Source organism: Toxorhynchites rutilus, chromosome 1, assembly GCF_029784135.1.
Source record: "Toxorhynchites rutilus septentrionalis strain SRP chromosome 1, ASM2978413v1, whole genome shotgun sequence".
NCBI classification, from domain to species: domain Eukaryota; kingdom Metazoa; phylum Arthropoda; class Insecta; order Diptera; family Culicidae; genus Toxorhynchites; species Toxorhynchites rutilus.
In genome coordinates, this window is record NC_073744.1 from 37,856,995 (window position 1) to 37,884,577 (window position 27,583).

Genomic DNA, 27,583 nt, shown 5'->3' on the forward strand with positions numbered 1-27,583 from the left:
CTTTTGTGGATAACTTCTGACTACCTAGCTCGTTCGCCATGGACAAAAACAGGAAGTGGGTTATATCTATGGTATAACCGCAAGGGTGACGTAGGACTATCGTTGATTTAGAGATCATTTGTTCGAAGTTGAATCTAAATCCATTCTGAATGAATGAATAAATGAATATTTGGGGGACTTCGAAAACGAGAGCGTTACGTTGGAGGCACAAGGTTTTATGCATCCAATATAGGATACGAAAAACCTTGTTCTGAAGAATAATCTTCAGAAGCTAACCTGCTAACTGTACTTGATTGACAAATCACAAACCCAAATGTATTATATGGATATTTTATGGATAGAAAACATTAAAATAAACTCTTTCGCTTGAATGTAATTTTCAATTCCAAGGGGAACAGGCAGATTATTTTCCAGCAACGATTAGATATTTCCACATTTTCCTCGATACTGGAAGCCCACCAGTGGTTAATACTAACTCGATAACCACCTGTTAATAGTATTTGATTGAAAAATATTTGGTCACAGTGTTACATGGATAGAAAACATTCAAATAAACTCTTTCACATGAATGTATTTTTGAATTCCCAGAGGAACTGGCAGATTATTTTCCAGTAATAATTAGATCTTTCCGGAACTTTCTCGATGCTGAATGGCATCCAAACGGAAAGAATTCTGCGCGTGTATGTGTGTGTAGCGATGTCTTCCCGGGGAACCGTTTGTGGCATCACTCTCCTCCTGATGGATTCCCTTCTGGCCTAGGGTGCACAAACAGGCTCTTGGTGACACCGTTCATCCGCGCCTTCATGATAAACGAAGAGCTTCACCACAACAGCGACAACATGCTCCAATCGCTGTTCAATTAGAACTGAGTGGATTTCCGAGCGGCGCTCGCTTATATACCGATTGGTGATTTCAATAGCCTGTTTTGAAAGCAATTTTAAGACTATTCAAACAAGTTTTTGGATCAAAAAGTAATTATTATTATTATTATTATTCACTTATAGAACGCGTAGACATTTTATCTTTCGAATGAAGTGTTTATCATACCATTTCGTTCAGTTGTTTAGGAGCTATTAACGCTCAAAATCTCGGTCTCCGGCGTAACGCTTTCGTTTTCGAAACTTTGATTTTACACCCCGGTATAGAAATGAAAGACGTAGTCCTACGTCAAAACAGGTGGTAATCACTTGGTGCAAGGTCCGGACTATACGGCGGATGCAAAAGAACCTCCCATCCGAGCTCCCAGAGCTTCTGGCGCGTCACCAAAGAAGTGTGTGGCCTGGCGTTGTCCTGATGGAAGACAATGCGGCCTCTGTTTATCAAAGATGGCCTCTTCTTCATGAGTGCTACCTTCAAGCGGTCCAGTTGTTGGCAGTACAGGTCCGAATTGAGCGTTTGGCCATAGGGAAGCAGCTCATAATAGATTATTCCTTGACAATCCCACCAAACACACAGCAGAACCTTCCTGGCCATTAATGAGGGCTTGGCCACCGTCTGAGCCGCTTCAGCGGGCTTCGACCACGACCGTTTGCGCTTCACGTTGTCGTAAGTGACCCACTTTTCATCGCCAGTCACCATCCACTTCAGAAACGGGTCGATTTTGTTGCGATTCACATGCGTCGATACGGTCAAAGATGTTTTTTCGCGTCAACGTGTGTGGCACCCATACATCGAGCTTCTTTGTGAATCCAAGCTTCTTCAAATGGTTAATAACGGTTTGATGACTTATCCCCATCTCTTGGCCGATGCTACGGCTGCTACTATGCCGGTCTTTCTCGGCTAATTCAGCGATTTTGTCGCAATTTTCGACGACAGGCCTTCCGGAGCGTGGCGCATCTTCGACGACCTCTACACCAGAACGAAAACGTTGAAACCATCATTGTGCGGTGGAAATGGAAACTGTATCGGGTCCATAAACTGCACAAATTTTATTGGCAGCTTGAGATGCATTTTTGCCTTTGTCATAGTAGTACTGTAAAATATGTCGGATTTTCTCTTTATTTTGCTCAATATTTGCGATACTATAACTCACGAACGACTAAACCAAACAAAACACTGTCAAGTACTATATTATAGCGCGCAAAAATACGGTTTTGTGAGAGTATTAGTATTCAAGCGCTTTTGAAAGGTGAGCCAATACGAGAAAACCACTCTGCGGTCATGTAGCGGCGGATTCTCAAACATCACCCAAATTATCGAGAAATGCAATATTTCAGACGTTTGTGATCAACTTCTCTCTCCCTCTCGCTCAGGTAAACATTCCCTCTTCCGTTTTCCACCATTCTGTTTTCATATACCGCTCCTCTAATAAACTTTCTGTCCAAACAGTTGCACCTTGACCATAGACTCGTCTTGCATCCTTCTATAATAATATAATAATGGCAGCTTGTGACGCCGTTGAAAGCTACTGAACGTGTTTCACATCAAGCTCCCGCTGCGGCATCACTTTAAAATCCGCACGGAAGAGCCGTCTAGTGTGTTCTTACGCTTAGACAGTTGAACCTCCTCCTAAACCTTCTTTTGTTCGTTACAACCCGTTCCACGGTTATGAGAATATATAGCAAATTGCCCATTTTATGACCACCATTTAGAGTTTCAAAAGATTTAAAATAACAGATTTCTGAAGAATTAACCCTTTGCGGTCAGAACTAATTTCCCTTGAAAGAGACCCTCTTATCTCTCCACGCTAATATTTTATTTATACCAAGTACCGTTACCTATTGTTTATAGAAACTTCGCATACATTCGCGAAAAAGTTCACTAGATATTGAAATTCGTTCAACAAAAATTTAAACTATTACATCGTTGAATAAAGTATTTAGTATGATTCTTTGATGTGGTGGCTGAGAGCAGACAAACGACCACAAAGGGTTAAAAGAATAACATTTGAAAAATAATGTTCCGAACAATCACAATCCTACGTCAAACTTACGTCCATGCCCCTAGGTTCGAACATTTCTACCTTTTTTAATATTAATTTCGCGTACTTTTTATCGAAATCCAATCGCGACGGCGGACAGCTTACTGTGGGAAGCCTGAGAAGGTAACCAAGAGAACTCCTCTGAAACCAATCGAGCCGGCGATGTATTCCATTATCTAACGCGCATAGTTTTTGTTTAACTCCAATCGCGGCAACGTATACGAATACAACTCTTCCGTCGTTGTGTAGGTGCGCATCATGTGCAATCTGTGTATTAGTATTGGTGTCAGCTTTAGCTAACCGACGCGCACGGTGTCGACTTAATGTCATTTGATACCACCATTCGTCGGTACCGGGAGATGGACTCGGCCAAGGATCGTGCGAGATCTGGGCGGCCACGTTCAGCAAGGACGACAGCAGCCATCAAGGTGGTGAGGGTTCGGGTTCGTCGAAAAATGAACCGACTGATCCGGAAGACGGCAGCTGACCTCTATGTGTCGATCGGGACTACCCACACCATCATGACGAATGACCTGGGATACAAGTTAACGTTCTGATACTTTCGCGGCACGCAGGTCAGGAGTTCATGTTTTCTGATGACAAAACTGCTTGTCTTGCAACAACCGCATAATGTCCAAAATGATCGGCTGTGGGCGCCGACTTCGGCCAGCATACCCCCGTCCCACATAAACATCCCGCGGTTCCAGAGCGCCGCGTCGGTGATGGTTTGGGAGGCCGTATCCAGGCGTGGGAAGCTCCCACTGGTGTTTATCGAGAGAGACGTGAGAATCACGCCGTGTATTATAAGACCGAGGTTGCGGCCCCGGCACAGGATCAGACGGATCCTCATCCCCTGGACTTTTATGTCGTTTATGCTAACCACACAAAGCGTTTATGTTCGTGAGCACTATGGACCAATTTATGACGCTCATTTCCAAGATATGGGACGAGATGCCGATGGACCAGGTGCGTGCCGCGTGCGATGCTTTTGAGAAACGTCTCAAGCTTGTCATACAGCACAAAAGGGGCATAGATGTACCCAGCTAATATGTCGTAAAGGTTCTGAAAATACAAGAGATTCTTTTGTGCGTAAATTTTTATGAATGCAATGTTTCATTAATAAAAATTTACGCACAAATGAATCTCTTGTATTTTCATTTTTTTAGACACTTTTTTAAAGTGTATTCGAACTTATTGAACACACAGCTTCTAGCTTCTACAGCTACATCTTCTGGGACAGTTGTTTGGTCGTCGTGTTCAGCTTGTCGTCGCGATTAGGAGTTTTCAGCTTCTTATAGTACGACAGTCCGACGTGTTTCTTGGCTCGCTGCGCTGTGTTGTGTGAAACTCTCAACTTGTACCCGAGGTCTCGAATTTAGAGAATTTAGAATTCCGCTTGAAAGTGCTGGCCGCTTTTTTCGGCATCCCTGCAGCTTCCGGCTTTCGATTTTCCCCGATCCAGGCTTCCTGGATGTCGATAAACTTTCACTTCAATCACATTCGTTACAATTCATTTGGCCACATTCATTAAATTTGCCAATTTTGTGTCCGAAAAGCTTGGAGCTTTGCGTTACGCAAGCAAGGCTTTCAAGAGTTTTTCTATTTGCTAGAAAAAGCTTTGCTTTCGCTTATAATCAGATAAGAGTGTATAGATCACGTTGGCCATGCTTCACTGTCAACTTTTCGTAAATTTGGAAAAATGTCGTCGAACGAAAAAAAGCGGCGTGAATTAATCCTGCGCACTCATTTCGAGAATCCGGAGTTGTCACATCGGGACATCGGTAAGATGCTGGGAATCGTCCAATCCACGGTCAGCAGAGTACTAAAACGATACTTCGAGAACCTAACCATCGACCGGAAGGTGAAGAACTGCAAAAATGGATGCTCCGTCAGTGAAAAAGATCACAAGCGTGTAGTTAAGCAGTTTAGACGTGATCCGAGAAGTTCGGTCCGGGATGTCGCCAATAAGCTGAATTTGTCAAGTTCATTCGTCCAGCGGACCAAGCAGCGGGAGGGCCTGCGTGCATACAAGGTTCAGAAGGCTCCTAACCGCGACGAAAGGCAAAAAATGGTGGGGAAGACGCGAGCCCGGAAGCTGTACACCGAAATGCTGACGAAGCCGCATTGCCTGGTAATGGACGACGAAACCTACGTCAAAGTGGACTTTCGTCAGCTGCCGGGCCTGTTGTTCTTCTCCGCAGAGGACAAATTCAGCGTTCCGGAGGTGATTCGCAAGCAGAAACTATCTAAGTTTGCCAAAAAGTACATGGTGTGGCAAGCGATCTGCTCTTGCGGAAAGCGGAGCGCCCCCTTCGTGATGACCGGCACGGTAAACGGGCAGGTTTACCTTAAGGAGTGCCTACAGAAGCGCTTACTACCACTATTGAAGCAGCACGAGGGCCCGGCCATCTTCTGGCCGGATCTCGCTTCGTGCCACTATTCAAAGGACGTGTTGGAGTGGTACGAAGCCAACGGGGTCACCTTCGTGCCAAAGGAAATGAACCCGCTCAACGCGCCGGAGCTTCGCCCAATAGAGAAATATTGGGCGATTATGAAGCAGGCCCTCCGGAAGAACCCAAAAGTTGTCAAATCGGAGGCGGACTTCAAGAGAAAATGGATTTCTGTTCAAAAAAAACTACAACCTGACGTTGTACAGAACCTTATGGACGGGGTAAAGAGGAAGGTGCGAGCATACGGGCTTGGGCTCGAAGTATGAATAAAAAGAAAATGCCAAAAGTTGTTTAATAGTTTTTATTTTACTGTCTAAAATTTTCAAAAGGATCGGTCTACTGGGCGAATTTCTACAGCGTTTTTTCCGTGATGCAATTTGATGTGACACACCCTTTAATTCGCGATGACAGAAAAATAGTGTCGACGTCTGGTGGCGACTTCAAATTAGGGCCATAATTTGGGTCCCAAACTCGTCAGTGTAATCTCTATCAGATTAGAAGACACCAAGCCGGTTTTTGAATTTCAAAATTTGAATCAAAATTTTCACATCATGTTATTTAATTACTTGAGACACATATTTCTGACTTTCATTCAACCATATGGCTATACAATTCCAACATTGTTACTGATTTTTTTTATTGTAGTATAAAGTTGTCTCCATAAACAATTTTCGTATGAGACCTTTTCCCCAACTGCAAACAAAAATGTTTTTAATTTAAATAGAATACTAATTTGATATGGAAAAGCTAATTTTCATTCATAATATTAATTTTGAAAACGTTTATTCCGACTGAAAATCAGCTATTCTTTGACGCTCCCCTAAACTAGTAAACGAAGCTCAATGGCGTCAACGCGGATCGCTGTTTTGAAGTAAAAATACTTTTGACGTTTGAGATGTTGGCACCAAAAACATGGCGGGTGCCATACGGCTGGCTAGGGCGCCATTTTGAGAACTGTAGAGCAAACGTTAATGCACACTCAAATGAAAAATACGTAAATTTCAAGTTGACTAAATTTTGAACGTTTCTCACTTCCATCAGTAAAGTTGTAGCCTCAAGTGTAGGCGACCGCCCGTGCTATAAGAGACTCCAGATGAGTATAGAAACTTGAGCTTAGACAAGCACAACTTCATATAGTTCAAGGACACAGCGTACAATCTATTGCCGTGTCTGCTAACAGTTATGAAATGCTCCAAACAATTTTGAAGTTTAGATTTTTTCGAAGAATCGTTGAGCCTGTTTTGTTGTATTCAATATATGGGTTTTTTTATTCCCTGTAAAGTAAGTATTCACAGAACAAATGATCTGGCACCTAAAACTCAAGTAATACCAACGATCGACCAATCAAACGCACGAACTCTTCTCCAAACATCTGACGCACCATATCCGCATCGACTGTCAAATAAATAATGTTAATTTTTAACGGCATTCCCACGGGAACTGCTCACATTTCGCAATGCATTGCGATCTGAGCGTATATCCCCGCGTTCCCGGAACGGCTGAAACAACAAACAACGCAGCGAAATTTCTCCAATTGCTATTATAAACCTCCGCAACAAACCAACATCGGCCACCACCGCCGGAAATCTAAAATGCCTAATGACAACTCGCCGACATTCCCGTGAATGTATCAATGCACAAAAACATATGTTGGTTCCGTTTGTGCAACGGTTCGGGTGGTGCCCACAGCGGTTGCACTCGGAAGCACAATCGGAAGACCATCCGAGGCGACCGTTGCGATCGGTTGCAACAGCCAGTGGTGACGGCGCCTACAGCAGGATATTCCATGAAGCGCAAATTTTTAACCAAACTAATGCTAATTAGCATATAAAATATGATGCTACTTTGTGATATATTTATTCAAGCGTGCGACCGTCGCTCGGTTTATGTCCTTTGCCAATATTTTCGTAGCGTGAACAGGAGGTCCCTTCGAACGAGGATTGGGTGAGGGGGCGGAAGGATACCCTGCATTTGGAATCATTCGGAGCCGCATAATCGGCTGAGCAGTTGATAAGCGTGAAACGGCATCAGAGTGACACGAGCTGATTTTCCGATTTATGACCGCGGTTTTTTGCTAACTAATCCGTTCGTATCTATTTATAATTTCTGCCTTTCGCTCGGCGCAAAACCAAAACTGATGGATCAGCGTTTTGAAATTTGCTCTACCATAAAACCAAATCAATGTTGGTAAGTTTTGTTGTTAGGTTGAAATTTATGTTCATCCGCTATCGATTTGAAGCTGCATCGGGTTGTCATGCGGTCACAGCATCGAATTATCGGTTGTTGTAATTCGCTTGCTGACAGAGTTTAGTTCGTATTGGAAATATTGGCGGTGTGCAAATTGAGGTTTTAATGAGTATGCCCTTGCATCGTGACAATTTGATTAGTCCACGTTTCTGTGCGAATGAGTTATATCAGGGTGTATTGCGTTGAGTTCGGAATCAATAGATCAAATATTGGAATGTGTTGATAAAAAAGTTGTGTAGGAAGATAAACAGAAATATGAGAATAAATATTTCATTCGATTGTCTATTCATAACATCAAACGCATATTTTTTAATTGCAATACATAAAAATTATTCAATGGAAATTGTATCTTGAAATAGAGTGAAACATTTAATCACTATGAACGCACTTCACAAGTGGCAGGATTTTTTATTGCAGTGCATTTTTTTAATTGGCACAGTATGGAAGATAAGAGAGATACCGACCTCTCGAAGCCACAGCTTGAATAATACTGATAAATTTGAATCTTTTGATACCAAGATGGCAGCTCTAGCTCCAGCCACGCCACGCTAGTCTAAAACGTCTGCTACTTTCTGGATAGCCCTCGTACATGATCATTTATTTCTTCTAATAAGTTCGGATCACAAGTTGGGATCTCGGCATTCATACGAGTGTCGTTGTATCTTACCTGAAAACAAAAAAGAAATTGATATCAGTAAAATAGCTTTCACATAAAATTTATATTGGACGTATTCAAAATCATTAATATTTCCTCAAAAAAAATCGTAATTCGAAATTCAGATATCTGATTAAAAGGAAGGTCGGAAAATTCGGAAAATTGAATTCCCACATGTTCGAAAATTACATCACAATAAGCGTTGTTAGTCCATTCGATATTTGCGCTATCGAAATTGATCTTTTTTTTTATTAATCCGTTTATTTTTACAGGCTCAGTTACATAAGTTTAATGGAGCCAAACTCTTAACTATATTTCAACTAGCATATATCAACATGTTGTTTCCTTAATTCTATGGTTAATAAAATAGGAAACCGATTACTCGCGGTCGACTCAAGTTTAGAAGGGTGACACATTTTCATTAGGAAAAGGATGGGATGTAAGGAGATGTGTGTTTACACTCGCACTCACATTCACATTCACATTCTCATTCACACTGACACTTCACACTCAATTCTTAAAACTATCCTTACATATAATATGTATTTACAATTTAACTTATTCTAATGTTAGTAGGAAGGGATCCGATAGCTCGCGAAGGACGAAAAGGGGGGGAAAAGGATGTATGAACAATCACACTCGAAGATCGATAGTTTTAAGGAAAACATATATTTGGGACATGTAATCAAGGTCTAACCGAGCCAACACATCTCTCACTGGCACATTGGACTGCTTTCCTCCAGCCCGAAGGGAGTTTTCTAAATTGGATCTGGCGACAAGATACAACTCGCACGACCAAACAACGTGTTCGATGTCGTGGTAACCGTGGCCACAACCGCAGAGATTGCTGTCGGCAAGATTAAAACGAAAAAGCAGCGCGTCTAACGAACAGTGATTGGAGATGAGTCGGGAGAAGGTGCGAATAAAGTCCCGATTCAAGTCCAGACTTTTGAACCACGGATTGAGGCTAACCTTAGGGATAATTGAGTGGAGCCACCGGCCTAATTCATCTTCGTTCCATTTGCGTTGCGATGGTATTTTTACGAACTAAAGAATAAAATTCATTGAAGGCGATTTGACGCTGATAAATTTCGCCTTCAATTGCACCTACCTTTGCTAATGAGTCAGCCCTCTCATTACCCGGAATTGAGCAATGTGAAGGGACCCAGACAAAGGTAATGACATAACAGCGTCTGGATAAAGCACTCAAAATTTCTCGTATTCTCTCAAGGAAGTACGGCGAGTGCTTTTCCGGCCTCAAAAATTGATCTTTGTTCGTAAGTGGAAATGGATTTTCAGGCGAAATAACGCATTTCCATATCTTATATCTATAAATAAAAATGGAAGGCCAAATGTGTTGGTAAGCGCAAAACCCGAGGAAGGAATGGTTCAATTTGAGTCATCTATATTTCGTTTGAGTCATCTATATTTCGTTGTATTCGTCTCTTCCCGTAGATCATTATAGCGGAGAGAAAAATCGGAAAATTCGGAAAATTGAATTCCCATATGTTCTACAATTAGCTAAGCGTTGTTAGTCCATTTGATGTTGGCGCTAACAAAATTGATTTTTGTTCGAAAGTGGAAAAGGATTTTCAGACGGAATAACGCATTCCTAAAGGGTGTTCGGATCGAAAAGTTGTCAACTTAAATTCGCCGTATTTTTTCTAATCATTCATATAAAAAACCTGATCACCCCTCATTTTACAGGTGTGTGTGTGTTAGTCATCAAAATGGCATCAAAGCAAGAGGAGCGACGAATCAAAATTTTGTACATGCGTCTTGAAAATCCAAACTACACGCACGCAGAAATAGCAAAGTCGTTGAATGTGGCCAAATCAACCGTCACCGAAGTAATAAAAGTGTTCGGGGAACGTTTGTCGACAACTAGAAAGCCTGGATCTGGGGGAAATCGAAAGCCAGGAGCCGCAGTGACAATCAGAAGAGTGGCTAGCGCTTTCAAGCGCAACCCCAACCTCTCCGTTCGAGATGTCGTAAATAAGTTGGGAATATCGTCTACAACTGGCATGAAGCTAAAAAACGATCCGGACTATCAACTCATAAGAAGGTAGTGACTCCAAATCGCAACGATAAGCAAAACCTTACGGCAAAACAAGATCTCGGAAGCTGTATATGACATTGTTGGCAAAGTTTGTTTGCGTGGTAATGGACGACGAAACCTACGTCAAGGCAGACTTCAGACAGCTTCCTAGACAAGAGTATTATACAGCAACCGGAAGGGGAAAGGTGGCAGACATTTTCAAGCATATTAAACTATCAAAGTTTGCCAAGAAATATCTCGTTTGGCAAGCTATCTGTACCTGTGGCTTGAAAAGCGACATTTTCGTTGCAACCGGGACCGTCAACCAGGAAATTTACGTGAAAGAGTGTCTTCAAAAGCCTTTCCTGAAGAAACATGACTTTTCTGTGCTGTTTTGGCCGGATTTGGCATCCTGCCATTATGGAAAAAAGGCCATGGAGTTGTGCCCAAGGATAAGAACCCTCCCAACACACCAGAACTTCGCCCAATATTATTGGGCGATAGTTAATAAGACCCAAACAACTGTGAGCAGCGAGAAGCAGTTCAAAGCAAACTGGCGTTCTGCGGCGAAGAAAGTGGATAAGGTGACTGTACAAAATCTGATGGCAGGCGTCAAACGAAAGGCTCGCCAATTTGGACTAGGTCGACCGGAATCTTAACTGAGTATTTTTTCCGTCTTTTATACAAATTGAACTTCAAAAAAAAGATACTTTGATTTTTTTTAATAAACAAATAATCGATTTACACGCAATTTAGTATGACCACTTTTTGATCCGAACACCCTTTATATCTTCTATCTATATAAACGAAAATGGAAGGCCAAATGTGTTGGTGTGCCCTAAACCCGAGGAAGGAATGGTGCGATTTGAGCTGTCTTTATTTTGTAATATTCTCTGTATCAAACATATAGTTCATGCAACGGAGAAACATGTTATTTCCAAATGCTTGAAGAATCTTGAACGAGAATTGTGTCTGAAAATAATTTTATATAATAAGGACGAATTTTTGTAGAAGTACTAGACAATTTATAGTAAAAGAAAATTGTAAAGGGTCAAAGGGTAATCAATCAATGAAGAGTTTTGTGCGGGACAAAGTTCGTCGGGTCAGCTAGTTTAATATAAAACACTTATTTTTATTTATTTATTATTAAACAATGGACCATGTTTGGAAAACATATGGCCAGAATGTTTAGAAAGTACTCATGCAGAAGTTAATTTATTCCCATGCGTTCTATGTTAATTTATTTAATTTATAGGATAACGGTAATTTATCCTACACGTATTATAATATGCGTTTTTTTCACTTGAAAATCAATTTCCACTTTCGAACAAAGTTCAATTCGTTAGTGCAAACATCAAATGGTCTAACAAGGCTTGGTACTATGTAATTGTACAACAAAAGAGAATTGAATTATCCGATTTCCATGAGGGCAGATATGGCTCCATTTGATTGAATAGTTCTCGAGTTCCACAGAAGTTTGTGTTTCATTTGTATGGCAGACAGACTACATCCGCCTCCCACCTTAGAGAGGGGACAGGTGTGTCAAACCACCGCAACTACATTTATTGGCCCATAAAACCTTCATATGCAAAATTAGGATTCATTTGCTTGATTAGTTCTCAAATTATGTAGAAATGCAAGATACATTTGTACGGCTGCTCCTCCTTAGAGAGAGGAAGGGGGGTGTCGAACCACCATAGAAACATTACTTGCCCCCTGAAAACTATACATACCAAATTTCGTTCTAACTGTTCGATAAGTTCTCGAGTTATGCTGAAATTTGTGTTTCATTTGTATGACAGAAAGACAGAAAGACAGAAAGACAGAAAGACAGAAAGACAGAAAGACAGAAAGACAGAAAGACAGAAAGACAGAAAGACAGAAAGACAGAAAGACAGAAAGACAGAAAGACAGAAAGACAGAAAGACAGAAAGACAGAAAGACAGAAAGACAGAAAGACAGAAAGACAGAAAGACAGAAAGACAGAAAGACAGAAAGACAGAAAGACAGAAAGACAGAAAGACAGAAAGACAGAAAGACAGAAAGACAGAAAGACAGAAAGGCAGAAAGGCAGAAAGACAGAAAGACAGAAAGACAGAAAGACAGAAAGACAGAAAGACAGAAAGACAGAAAGACAGAAAGACAGAAAGACAGAAAGACAGAAAGACAGAAAGACAGAAAGACAGAAAGACAGAAAGACAGAAAGACAGAAAGACAGAAAGACAGAAAGACAGAAAGACAGAAAGACAGAAAGACAGAAAGACAGAAAGACAGAAAGACAGAAAGACAGAAAGACAGAAAGACAGAAAGACAGAAAGACAGAAAGACAGAAAGACAGAAAGACAGAAAGACAGAAAGACAGAAAGACAGAAAGACAGAAAGACAGAAAGACAGAAAGACAGAAAGACAGAAAGACAGAAAGACAGAAAGACAGAAAGACAGAAAGACAGAAAGACAGAAAGACAGAAAGACAGAAAGACAGAAAGACAGAAAGACAGAAAGACAGAAAGACAGAAAAACAGAAAGACAGAAAGACAGAAAGACAGAAAGATAGAAAGACAGAGACAGAAAGACAGAAAGGCAGAAGGGATAAAAAGACAGAAAGATTTCCGTGAATTTCCGTGAAAACCATTGAAAACTTTCATTGAACCATTCATAAAATCAGGTACTTAATCGGTGTATTCTTCGGTAACCATATCGGGTAGATGCTTCTCGTTAACCTGTATGCTTGTCGTTAACCTCATATTCTCCGTCTTCCTTGAACCATCAGTGCACAAAAACTACTGTTGTTGTATTTGAACTTCCACAACTTCTTTATGCGATCCATAACTCACCCCGTTTCCAGAACGTTATTGTACCTTTTTGATTAAACTTTATCCATCAAGAGCAAATGGAAGAAAAGCCATAAATATGATTGGATATTTATGAAATTACCTCACACGATTTCACGAACCGGCTCCGTGAAATACTTAATCATATTTTAAAGGTCACCGGTGGCACGTGCCCACCGTAAACGACGTATCGTTAAAACCAAAGTAAATTAATGCTCTCCTGTGACATTAGCAGACATATATATTTTCTGTGCAACATGCCCCCACTACATGAGAACGGAAAGTACAAACCGCATCATTTACCGCAACAGCATCATGAAATATAATATGATTGGTGACTGTAGCAAGCAACGTTGGCACGATGTGGACATAGCCTGGTATATGCTGGTTTTCTTCTTTTGCACGTTACTTTCGCCTGTTCTAAAGTGGGTTTCAATTTCACAGTGAGTGGGGCGCTAGGGTATTGCACAACTACCGGATACCCTTTTGTATGTTTTGTTGTTGAATGCGTGACTCCAGGGAATGAACGTACAAAATGTTTAAAAAAAAAAGTGAAACACAACGTCTTCAACAGGGATTAAAAGTCATTTGATTATACCACCAAAGATCAGCAGTGCCTCACTAATTTAATATTTTAACTACATTACAAGCTTGGAAATTCAAACTCGTTTAATCCACCGGGATATACTCTGCGGGAGAGCAGCTACTCCACGAAGTAAGGTGAATATATTCTACTTGTGCTAGCCCCTTCCCGCAGCGTGTGCCTTCTCTCTTATGGGTCATGTTTATTTATTTATTTCATTATTTATTCATTTTTCCATTCATTCATTCATTCGCTTAACTTTCACTTGCAGAACCAAGCGATATATCACAGCGCTCTCTGGCGAAGTGGGTGCACACGAATTTTTAATTGTCTGTTGTTAATGCGGCACAACCCATGGCCCTGCTGGGTCCGTGAGCACATGTGATCCCGGCGAGAACAGCGATTTTGTTTGTTTCTCATTACAATATCGTGGGCTTTATCAGGGAACGAAAACAACTTCTCGCAAGCCTATTTTTTTGCGAGGCTCGATACATGAAGACCGAATACATTAAAATGAATTCACTCAAAAAGTTTTGCTTTCATTGGTATTAAAGGGGGGTATTCTTGTCAAGAATTAAATTGAATATCTAATTGGGAGCGCCCCAGACTAAAAACTTTATATGTGTTTTACTCGAAACTACTTTTTTCAAACCGGCGTACGCGATATCCCAAATTCTACCAAATCGATTTATTTCATATGATGTGATTTTTTATGAATACATCCTTATACTCTCACTATCGCATGAGCCAACATAAGTTATAAATTTTACTATTTGATAAACAATGTAATCGTCGTAAAACCGCGACAAAAACATTGTTTTTCATCAAACGGTCATTATTTTAACCTTTTTTTACTTGTCCATGACGACTTCGTTCGATTTATGAATCCATTTATCAAACAAATTCATGAGAATTTCATTTATACTCAATTCACCCAGAACACAGCTAGCGTACCAGCTTCGCCCGATCAAGCTTCTTCTAAAATACAATTAGTTCGAGAACTTCATAAAGAGAATTCCAATGTACAAAGGTACACCCAACCTAAGACGGTACGTGACAACTGGCTTCTTACTCTTCCTCTCTGACCAAGTGGGAGCAACAGGGATGCCGAATCACTCCAGATGTCAAATTTCCAAATGAGATAAACTTTCTGAAGACTATTTTTTTACGTCCCTAACATATGTTTTCGTATCATAAATTCTTTTAATAATCACATTTCGATGATGTAAAGCAAAATTGTTGCGTATTTCACAACAAATTGTATTTTTTCTGTTGTGCTTTATCATGAAAACTAGTTTGAGCATACATACCATGTGTACATTATTCAGAAGTGTATTTTCAAATATTTTTTTTCCAAAATATATATTTTTATGAAGGCTCATATGGCGTTAGCCTCACGGGGCCGGGAGTTCAATACTTTGACAATTTTTCTTATTATCTATGTTAGTAATATGTAACCGATTACTCGCGGTTGGCTCGAGGTTAGTATTACAAGTGTTTTCGTAATTGGGATGTTGCTGTCTCCAATGCTCTGCACGTGAGCCCGACACGGGATACTTCCTATTGGGATGCAGCTGACCATTAATCAGCAATGCCCTCTAGTCTGTACCTCATATCTAGCGTGGTGCGTCTTTCTCGACTCGAGGAATCCAGGATGGTCACTAGCCGGCACAATCATCAGTTCGTGTAGAGTTGTCATGAGCGGTACAACCTTTGGCTCTTGTTGAATGATCAGTGGACTGCACAATCTTTGGCCCGTGTATCTGTAAAGAGTGTGTGTATGTATTGCCGCGACTAAGTAAAAGTTTATGGATCGGATAGGAGGGATATGAAACGGGGACACAACGAAGGAAACATCATTAAACGTTGACATCGACGTTTCTGAGGAACAGGTATAGATGAAGCAGAAGATCAGGATCACGGCTACCTACCTAATTTATTGGCAACCTTTTAAAATTGACCAATCAGGATCAGGTCCGTAACCTGATCCTAAATCGACCCCCAATTGTCTGGTCTTGTCTTAGCACCCAACTTAGTTTTGGCAGAAAAGATGCTTTTACTGGTGTTGAAGGACCAAATACACAAATAAAAGCACATGTGAAAATGTGTTAAAATGTTTGTATGTTTGGAACAGATCGCCGATTCTCTCAAACTATATGTCAGCCAGTAATTGTACCAAAAAAAGACGAGTGGGTAATGTCGGGGACATAACCGAAGAGACGTAGGACTACTTTTGGTCGGAACCATTTAAGTAGCATCAACTAAAAGGAGTCACCAAAGCAGTAGCAGCAGAATACAAGTCAAATATATCAATATCTCTGCGAGAGCAATCATAGCTTATCATTCTATCCAAGAAAAAGAGAAAAAGAAACCTCACTATAAATATTGGGTTCACTTTTGCTCATCGCGGAATCCGATCTTCCAGCCACAAATTTATTATAGACAAAAGTTATAAGCCAAGTTGTATGAGAGAAATAATAATAATTATGCTAAAGAAAATTGAAAAAAATTATTCGAAAGGACCCAAAATACATTTTTAAGACAATACTCATTGGATAGAGAATACTTTTATCCATCTTCAGCCAAATTTTCGTTGGCCGGAAAAGACTCTGGAAAAAGGTATGGGCCAAAATGTATACGAGTTGTAGGAGGGAAATTAATAAATTTATCGAAAATGGAAATAGAATTTTTCCACACTCGAAAAAAAATGAAGGAACAGAATGCGAAGAAATTTTAAGGCGATTTTTTAAATGCTTTAAAATCGAGAAATATCAACGCATGAAGATCGGATATAAATCTTTCGTATTTCGATGTATGTAGATGTAGTGGATAAAAATATCGGTAAGAAATGATAAATCGATTTCTTTCTGTTTTTTCAAAGATAGCGAATCCAGTTAACGTTATCAACTATTTTTCATTTGATTTCTATAACATTGTTGTGGAACATTCAGTACTGAGATATTATTGTATGAACGAAAAATTTCTCATTCGTATTTGATAATAAATAGTTCAATAAATAATCATCGAAAAACAGTTTTGAAAACTCTAATAAATTCAATACACCCAGTTTTTTTACGCAGGGGACAATAATTTTTCGCGGTACACCATAGTAGATGTACTTTGAGTATTTTCTCATGTTTTCATTTCCAAGCCTATTGAGAATGGGGAAAAAAAGAAAAACTAATGTTTTCACTATAGCTCTTACAGTGAACCATATAGGAGAATTATCTTATAATTATCTTGAAAAATCACACATATCTATAAAAGGCGTAGGAACGCACTTAAATACGATTTATAGTAGTACTGAATCTCTAAATACTAAAAAAAAAATCAATATTTCAAGAGTTTTTTAGTAGATACTTCAATTTTTTATGAATTTTTTTTTTAATTATATTTCTCGATATATCACAGTAAGATGCACTTTCAGTATTTTTTTTCAATTTGTTAACTCAAAGCTATTGAGATTGGCGTGCTAAAATTTAAAAGGTACTTTTTTCACCATGAATCCTATGGATAGCGATTCGAAAAATAGTCAAAATTTCTATACAATACAACTTGTGAAAGTTTTGGCTAATAAGTTTTCTCATACCCTTTTTTTATCCCATTTATTTATTTTAAGGCTCATTAGCATTTCAGCTGTAACAGAGCCGAATTTTAATCGTGTACATGTCACATGGTTATCATATCTATAATTAGTACATTATACAGTTGCCGTTCGCCAGTATTCCTTCTTTACCATTACATATGGTACATTCACACAGTAGCCATTTAGGCGTAAGAGTATTCTTTCTGTTCTTCCATTATCCAGTTGGACCACCGGACAGCGGAGACAGTTTATTGATCATTGTTGAGTTATTTATAGAACAGCAGCACGATGTGTCTTGCAGAGCAGCGCAGTTGTATGGATGATTGTTGCGTTGACGTAGCTATTCTGTATCAACACAAAGATGGTCAATGAGGGTCCTGAGTTTTGAACTCACGATCGATCGCTTACTAAGCGAACGCGCAACCAATGTGGCTACTGAGACCCCCCATATCTTTCGGACCAATGAAAATTTGGCTAAAGATAAATAAAAAATATTCTGTATCGAATGAGTACTATCTCGAAAATGAGTTTGGGTCCTTTCAAATAACTTATTTCAATTTTCTTTAAATCAATTTATTTCACCCGTACAAGTTGTACAGGTTTCAGCCTATAACATTTCTTAGACCCTTTACCGACCAATGAAAATTTGGCTAAAAATAAATAAAAATATTCTTTATCGAATGCGTACTATCGCGAGAATGTGTTGTCGGTCCTTTCAAATAACTTTTTTCAATTTTCTTTAAAATAATTAATTTCTCCCATACAACTCATTTTTTATTAATTCGTTTATTTTTACAGGCTCAGTTACATAAGTTTGAGGGAGCTGAGTTCTTAATATATTTTTATAACTATATACACACAATTTCCTAATTCTATGGTTAGTAAGGTAGAAAACCGATTACTCGCGGTTGACTCCCTCCCATACAACTTGGCCTATAACATTTTTCAGAACCTTTTCCGATTAATCAAATTGTGGCTGGAAGATAGGTGAAATATTTCTCTATCTAATACTTCAATAACTCTATTCGAACAACTTTTTTTGATTTTTAAAATTCAGTATATTTTCCTATATTGACCCATGCTCACGTTTCAGATTTTAACTTTTCTCTGTCACGATCAAGAAAAAAATAAATTATGTGGAAAGATGAATGATTCAATTTTTTATCTAATGAGCATGATTTTGAAGGTTGTTACTTGATAAACAATCAATTTATTTCAACGGAAATAATTCATTATTCATCAAATCCAGCAAGACATTGAACAGAAACTTGCACGCAACAAAAACTTTTATCCGCTGAACTTTCATCCGCTAACTTCACACATAGAGGCGAATGAACCGCAAAGTTTGAAGCCTCTAGCAAGCAAAGCAAGCAACTTCACACAAGTCAAAACGTGCGATCCCAGGCGTATGTCTTACATAGTTCTTCCCGGTTCTTAAAGTGTTAATTTACCGTCATGGAACGGAGCTACCAACTGGGCAGAGAAAAAAACTAATTGTTCCCCCCCACAAAAGCTGAGAAAAAAGGGAAACCTCGATGAATAAGTAGTGCCGGAAAACGACTTCAACCGTTAAAGGAAGTCAGAAGTGTGCGACAGCAAATTAAATTCAACATTAGAAAAATTGGAAAAAGAAGTGAATAGAGATGGTGGAGGAAAACATATGGAATCTACGTAAAAAACAGAGTTATAGAACAATAGAAGGATAAGAAAAGTAGGAAGAGGAGAGCTGCAAAATCTGGATAAAAGGTCCGTTCAGCGGGCCTTTTATTTTACGTGCGGATTTATTCCCCAGCAACTGCTCAGCCAGCCATTTTGTTGGAAGTCTGAACTCCGTATCCGCCATCGCGCAGAAAAGAGACTAAAAGCGCGGAAGTCTCCGACGGTGTTGCAAAGAGCAGCTGGAAGGTGAACTTTTCTGGACGGTTTACCAGAATACGGAGAGAAAAAGAAAAACTTAAACCATAGTTACCGCAAGTATACACATGAAAATTACTGAAAAATTGTGACGTCACAAACAGGATATATAAGGAGAAAGGTCAAACAGGGACAGGTGAAAAGTAAATAGAGAATAGAAAGAATAAAGAGAGAAGAAACATTGTACATATACTGTGAAGGCTATCTGGCGTAGTGGTAACATCCATACCTCTCATGCTAAGATCACGAGTTCAATTCCCACTCCCGACCAGGGTTGCCAACCTTCCAGTTTTTTCTGTGTATTGCCAGTTTTTTTCAAGCATGCCAGCAAAACAGCCAAAGGTAAAAAATCTCCATTTAGAAATTTTCACAGTTTTATCCAGCTTTTTTATTTCGTCGAAATTTTCAAGTTTTTTACTCCTCGAAATTATATTCTTCTATATCTTTATATATCTAGTATAAGCACATAGAAGTACGGTACGGTGTTTTCTCACTAATTTGCCTCTGATTTGTTGATATTCAGTCCAATCAGCAAAATTATGACAGTTTGGATAATGTTTATGTAGATGATCAATGAATATTTGTCAGTAGGAGAGGTGGGGGTAAAACGGACATGTTAAGAAAAACTTCAATTACCAAATTACTTTGGAAACTCATGTTTCCCAAAACTTTAATGCAGTTTCTTGCAATTCAATATACTGTTTCTCCACCTAATTAGACAAATATTTTACAAAAAAGTATTTTTCAATGTTTTTTACTAAAATTAAAACAGACCGAAAAGTACAACATTTTTGTCAATGTGGGTGATATGGACAGGTTTGTAATATATGAACCGGAGATGATTATCGATCGCGAGAGGAATACTTTTATTCAATCAAGATCTGAACTCATCACGAATGTCCGTTGAATGAAGAAAAATCGAATTAATTCACCTAAAAGTGCCTTCAGCAGTATAAACGAGCAGACCCTCAACTATTATGCTTTTAGTTCCAGTCAGCTTCTAAACAGTCCATATTTGGCGATTTGATTTCCATTTATAGACGCAGGTCGTTCCTCAGCAACAGATTAAACAGACTTTTGACAGTCCATCTCCTTTCCAGTAGCAACTGTCCATTTTACCTCACCAATACAATTATTTCAATAATTTAAATTTTCCACTCAAAAATGAATTTAATTTTCCGTACATACCTAATATCACTTCTCTGTTAACTCACAAACCGAAATATAACCATCAGCGAATCGAATTTAAATATTAAACCATTCGAAATGCTTAATATCGAAGCAGCTAAAATTACATCCACACGTGAATCATGTATGATTTGATTAGTATTCATTGCCATAGGATGGCTTCAATTTTAGAATAACATGTGGAAATTGTTCTCATTAAAAGAAATCTGAAATTGAAAATGTATCTATACAAATCAACTATCTGTCCATATTACCCCCACTGTCCGTATTACCCGCTGTTCCCCTATATAAAAATTCACACAACGAAGTAGCTGATTTCAAGACCAATTCGATAAAGTTTAACATTACACTCTGCAATCAAGTTCTATCACGTTTTAATTAGAATGATTCTTTAATTATCAACGTGGTGATAATTGATCCAACTATTGCTATAGACAGGAAGCATATGTAAATTGTTCCCCTTCTAGGGTGTGTTCGAAATATTTGCGATCGAAATGATATCCAGAAAATCGATCATTCCTATAGGGAGATCCTATACCTGGGATGCTTCTTTTGTGGTAAAATTTTGTCCCAAAAAGATATGACATAAATTTTGCTTATCACAAATTGATAAAAAAAAAATGTCAACATGTTTGATTCTGCCGCATTCCTCAGCAACCTTTGAGCGACTGTTTATAGTATACAATTCGAACGAATCATAACTAGGAAGCAGAACAAGAAAAAAAAACTATGCGAGAAATTCTAACTATCGAAAAATTATGTAGAAATAAAGAACTATGAAGAAACAGGAAGCAGAGTCAGGATTAGATTGATCGATTGTTTTCAGAATTCAATTTGAACAAAACAAAGCTAAGTAATAGACCAAAAACATAAACATTGCGCGGAATTCTAGCATAAAAAAACAGTCAGAATTAGTAAGAATGATACAAAATGTAAAACAAATAATAATATTATTAAAATGTATTACCAAAACTCGTCATTATGATATCAGATTATTTTCAGACACAATTCTCGTTCAAGATTTTTCAACCACTTGAAAATAACATGTTTTTCCGTTACATGGAATATATGTTTGATACAGAAAATAGAATAAAGACAGTCCTAAATCGGACAATTTCTTTCTCGAGTTTTGCTCTTATCAACACATTCAGTGATCAATTTTCATTTATATAGATATAAGAAGATATATGAGTGCGTTTTATCACATTAACTAAATTCAATTGTCATGTTTGGTTGAAATATATATATATTATTTTTACGGGACCCCTCTCAATTTCAGAGGAGGGGGGTGTCATCAAATCATAGAAACATTTCTCATATTCAAAAACCTTCACATGCCAAATTTGGCTCCATTTGATTGATTAGTTTTCGTGTTATGCAGAAATTTGTGATTCATTTGTACGGTAGCCTTCCCTTAGAGAGGAAAGAGGAGTGTCGAACCACCATAGAAACGTTTATCGATCCCTAAAACCTCTATATGCTACGTTTTATTCCATTTGTTTGATTAGTTCTCGAGTTGTTCAGCACCCTTCCCTCCTCCTCTTTAGAGAGGAGAAAGGAGTGTCAAACCACCATAAAAACATTTCTTGTTCCCTGAAACCTCCATATACCAAATATGGTTCCATTTGCTTGATTAGTTCTCGAGTTATGCAGAAATTTATGTTTCATTTCTATTACAGCCCCCCCTTAGAGAGGCGGGAGGAGTGTTGAACCACCTTAGAAATGTTTCTTGCCCCCTAAAACCTGGACATGCCAAATTTGGTTCCGTTTGATTGATTAGTTCTTGAGTTATGCAGAAACGTATGCTTCATTTGTATGGAAGCCCCCCTCCCCTTCAGAGAGAGGGAGGAGTGTCTATCTACCATAGAAACGTTTCGTTCCCCCTAGAACTTTCACACGCCAAATTCGGCTCCATTTGCTTGATTAGTTGTCGAGTTATGCAGAAATTTGTGTTTCATTTGTATGGCAGCCCACCCTTAGAGAGGGGGGAGGGGTCTCTAACTATCGTAAGAAACTTCCCCGACCCCAAAAATCGACCAAAAGTCGATCGGTTCAGTAGTTTCCGAGTCCATAAGAATCAGACAGACAGACAGACAGAAAGACAGAAAGACAGAAAGACAGAAAGACAGAAAGACAGAAAGACAGAAAAACAGAAAGACAGAAAGACAGAAAGACAGAAAGACAGAAAGACAGAAAGACAGAAAGACAGAAAGACAGAAAGACAGAAAGACAGAAAGACAGAAAGACAGAAAGACAGAAAGACAGAAAGACAGAAAGACAGAAAGACAGAAAGACAGAAAGACAGAAAGACAGAAAGACAGAAAGACAGAAAGACAGAAAGACAGAAAGACAGAAAGACAGAAAGACAGAAAGACAGAAAGACAGAAAGACAGAAAGACAGAAAGACAGAAAGACAGAAAGACAGAAAGACAGAAAGACAGAAAGACAGAAAGACAGAAAGACAGAAAGACAGAAAGACAGAAAGACAGAAAGACAGAAAGACAGAAAGACAGAAAGACAGAAAGACAGAAAGACAGAAAGACAGAAAGACAGAAAGACAGAAAGACAGAAAGACAGAAAGACAGAAAGACAGAAAGACAGAAAGACAGAAAGACAGAAAGACAGAAAGACAGAAAGACAGAAAGACAGAAAGACAGAAAGACAGAAAGACAGAAAGACAGAAAGACAGAAAGACAGAAAGACAGAAAGACAGAAAGACAGAAAGACAGAAAGACAGAAAGACAGAAAGACAGAAAGACAGAAAGACAGAAAGACAGAAAGACAGAAAGACAGAAAGACAGAAAGACAGAAAGACAGAAAGACAGAAAGACAGAAAGACAGAAAGACAGAAAGACAGACAGATATCACTCCATTTTTATGTATATAAATATAGAAAATGAGAGAAATTTTAAAAATAGATTCTTCCAGCTTTTTTCCATTTTGTTTAATTTTTCCAGCTTTTTCCAGTTTTTTTTTCATTTTTTCCAGCTTTTTCAAAAGTTTGATTGGCATCCCGTCATTCTTTCAAAAATGAAAGTAAAAGTGACGAACCAGTCAAAAAGTGCTAAAAATCACTATAATACAGAAATAAGAAAGAATGGGTGGGTTATATCTAGGATATAACCTCAAGGTTGACGTGGGACTACCGTTGTTTAGTAAGCATTTGTTTGAATTGATTAAATTATCGATTGAATGAATGAAAATTTGCTTTGTAAGTAAAAGTCTGCATGAATTGAATAGGATCTTCGTTACAAGTACATTTGATGACCGTCCTTTACGTTTGATATGATGCCTAGTACTACCAAAGTATGTGTATGGAAGAATCGTCAAACGATCATTGTACTTTACATTTTCCTCTGAATTTATTGCAACTCTCTTGTTTACGTAGTTCTCGAACCGCGAAAGTTCATTCACCTCTAGTATCAGAAATAACGGTTTTCCCAGGCTTCTCAGTTTAGAAGTACGTTTGCAATGCGGATTCCTCCAGGCATCTTTGTTTTGAAATCCATCTTAGAAAAACACATTCCGGTGGAAACAAAAATACCCCCGACTTGCATATATTGGCAAAGCGAAGTCCATGTTGGGGAAACACAACTCGGCGGGAACAAAATATCCCCTATTTGCATGTATCTGCAAAGCGGATTCTCACAGTTACATTGATTTTGAAGTCTGTGTTGGGGAAACCGTAAATCGGACCAATCAAAACTTGGCAGTTAGGCCGTTTAGATAATGTTCGACATTTTACAATTATTCAATTGTTTATCTAATGGAAAAATTTTTTTAATTGTGATAGACGCGTAGAAATATTTCCTGACAATGCAAATATCTTTCCGATCTATTAAGAAATGTTCGAGTTATAAGCATTCGGAATGTTTCATTTGCCTGTTCTGTGTTTTGGTTTTCATTTCACCTTCTTATACTCCGGTTAGACGTATTCCCACGCCAAAAAATATACATGCAAAAAAAAATAATAATGATGCTCTTATACGACCGCTATCTCTTTATTGTTGTCTCTCAAGCCGTTGTCAACAGCCGACTATAAAGGGGTCGTCGACCCTCGTCCTTAATCGGGCAAAGGTGCGTGGTTTAGCACTGCTCAATTTGGCTAGAGGAGGTTTTAGGGAAAAAATGTTTCTATGGTGATTCGACATTCCTCTCCCCTCTCTAGGCAGGGGCTGGCATACAAATGCAAAACAAATTTCGGCATAACTCGAGAACTAATCAAGCAAACGGAGCCAAATTTCGACATGTGAGGATTTTTGGGTACGAGGAATGTTTCTATGATGATTTGACACATATTTTATCGAACCATATTCCAACCAAACATGACAATTGAAAATTTTCGGAAAACTCTGAAGTAAAATGAAAAAACTCGGAAAAGTGAATATGTTCATATGTTCTACAATTACATCGTGGCAAGCATTGTTAATCCATTTGATGTTTGCACTAACGAAATTGATCTTTGTTCGAAAGTGAAATTGGATCTCTAGGTAAACAAACGCACTTCTATATTTTATAACTATAATAATAAAAACGGATCGCCAAATGTGTTAGTAAGCAAAAAACTCGAGGAAGGAATCATCCGATTTGAGATGTCTTCATTTTATTATATTTCCTGTATCAAACATGTATTTCATATAACGGAGAAACATGTTATTTGCGAGTAATTGAAAAATTTTGAACGAGAATTGAAATCTGAAAATAATTTGATATTATAATGACGAGCTCAATGGTTCAATCGAAACGTGAACATTTGAAGGTATTGATCCAACATCCATTTTGGGCGGGGCGAAGTTTGCCGGATCAGCTAGTAATTTATATTTGCGGAAAGGAATTACGAGAGCAGTGCTGATGTTGCAATGAATATTTCTTTCAAACTTCCAATTAGTCTCGTCTGAGAGTAGTGGTACTAAGTTAGCAAACTGTGCACAACCGTAATCCGACGGCGCCAATACCAAACTGGTTGTTACAAATCTTCAACTAATTACCAGCGGCAAGGACTCTTGACCTACGTTCGTACAATGTGCCGACGTGTGCCATACACCAGTGGCATTCGTCTTCGCCACAGCAGTCGACCACTTTGCCGCCTGCATAGTTTGAATTCTCCGGCAGAAATATGCAAAGACCGACACTCGCACCACAACCATTCCCAACCAGACATCGCACAGAGTGTGCGGCAGATCCAGCAGCTCTCACATCTTCTGATCCGAACAGGTGGGATGTGTCAGCCCAGAAGAACCAACCGTCTCGACGGTTCGGATGGGCTCTGATGCAGGTCCCGCCGGGGGGGGAAGCCACACCTCTTGGGCAATGTGCATATAAATGGCAGATGGGCGAGGGCAGCTCATAAACCTGTTGGGATAGAGCAAACGATGACGATGTGTGCTACTTTGAATTCTGACTCACGTTGCAGCAGGGCGGAGAAAGTTCGAGGTCTAACGGACTAACATATATCCTGGGATGCATTCGTCGGTGTCACCAGAGCTGTGGGATAGATAAGCGTACCTGGGAATCCGCCTGGTCTTTGCATCGTTGTAGTCAATCGGAGACAGCCGGGATTGGTTTTTGCGGATAACAGAACAGGACATGTGATAACCGCACACACACACACACACACGGTCGCATCAGTTTTTGTCTTTGTCCGCGCGTTTGCTTTGGTCGCCATTCGATGGACAGAAAAGGAACGGCGGAAGCGTTGATAGTTTATATCGGTTATCATAGGGACACTGCTGTCGCTGCTCGAGCGTATGTTGTCTAGCTTGATTGTGTTTTCTTTTGAAAAATTGTAGCTACAGGCATCGGTGGTTCGGATGATGGCTTTGGTCTTCCGATTTGGATACGATTCCCAGCGCGTAAACGCGATTAAACGCGATATCGATTCATCCTAGATTATGCATATATTGCTTTCGTTTCGAAAGCCTAGCGATAATCATCCTTTCAATTCGATAGTCCGAGCAAGTCAAACAAGATTACTCTTACATAATTTTTACTGCATATCATAGTATTTTCAACCTGAATATGATATGAGGGTAGACCCTTACTCACACAGGATGCCAACACTCGTAGCATCGTTATTACAGCTTCTTGCTAAAACATTAATAACGATAATGAAGGCAACTGGAAATCTGAAACTAGCATCGTTTCTACTGAAATCCATTCCGTTTTCGGCTTATTCATCAGACGGTGCCAAATCGAAACGTACGCTGCGAGAAGAAAAATTGAATGGCCTCCATGGGAGGGGATCAGTCTGTTGCTGAAAAGCATAATAAATTTTCCGCAACGACTACTAGTGAATTCTTGGGGCAAAATTTTCCCGAGTGCTTGCCCTCCACCTTGCGAATCGAGCGAATCGAGCGAATGCACAAACAGCAGGACTATTATAATTTGCCTAATTTGAGGAAGAGTTATGATATCATTTATTATCTTCGGCTGTGAATCGCTTCTTCCCGCCAAAATGACAGCATTTTTTTCCCAGTCCGTCCGTCTCTTTCATACCCGATCCGCACGGTGGGACTGCGTGAGATAAGCCATTTTTGACCCTCGGCTGCGGGACTCAGTCCGAGATATCCTTTGATTGTACATTTTTCTGTGACAAAGGTGTATTTGTCTGAACATACGGTCGTTATCATCCGCATCGTCATCATCGCCGTCGTGATTCAAAAGTTTTACTTCTGGAAAGGACTGTGGCGCAGAGTTGGGATAATGAAATCGGAATTTCAAATCAGCGAAAGACCCGGATTAATAGGGGTTTTCTTCCTGGGGAAAAGTTTCTACATTAGCGAGTGGTTTTATCGAGTGGAACAATCTTGGGGATTTTTCGCTACCCGAAAGATACTGTGTGGATGGAAGCCTTAGCAGAAGCTTTTCAGTTCAACCGAGTTTGGCTGTGATTCTTCCACGTAGGCTTCATTCTTAAGTTAGAAACCTCGATGTTTAGATTCATCCTAGTATAGGTGGCTATTTTAAAGGATTATCAAGATTTCGCATCCTTTGGCTATCGATATGTAAACTATCGAAACAGCATTTTATCATATAAAACCTTGTCATTCGGTATCCCTACTAAAAGTTTAAAGAAGAACCCGAAACGCGCTTTCAATAGGTTTACAGGTGTGACTTAAAGATTAAATAACGATCCTGATCCTTCCAGTGAATAAGTTGTAAAGACGAACGG

At 39.2% G+C, this 27,583-nt stretch overlaps 1 protein-coding gene across 1 annotated transcript in view; it reads right to left on the bottom strand.

Annotated features, from left to right (window-relative positions):
* LOC129780335 (protein phosphatase Slingshot) overlaps positions 1-27,583 on the bottom strand; it is a 54,129-nt gene that overhangs the window by 4,974 nt on the left and 21,572 nt on the right. The window contains exon 3 of the mRNA XM_055788486.1: positions 25,425-25,764. Coding sequence (XP_055644461.1) covers positions 25,425-25,764 — 340 coding nt within the window. The remainder of the gene's footprint in view (positions 1-25,424; positions 25,765-27,583) is intronic.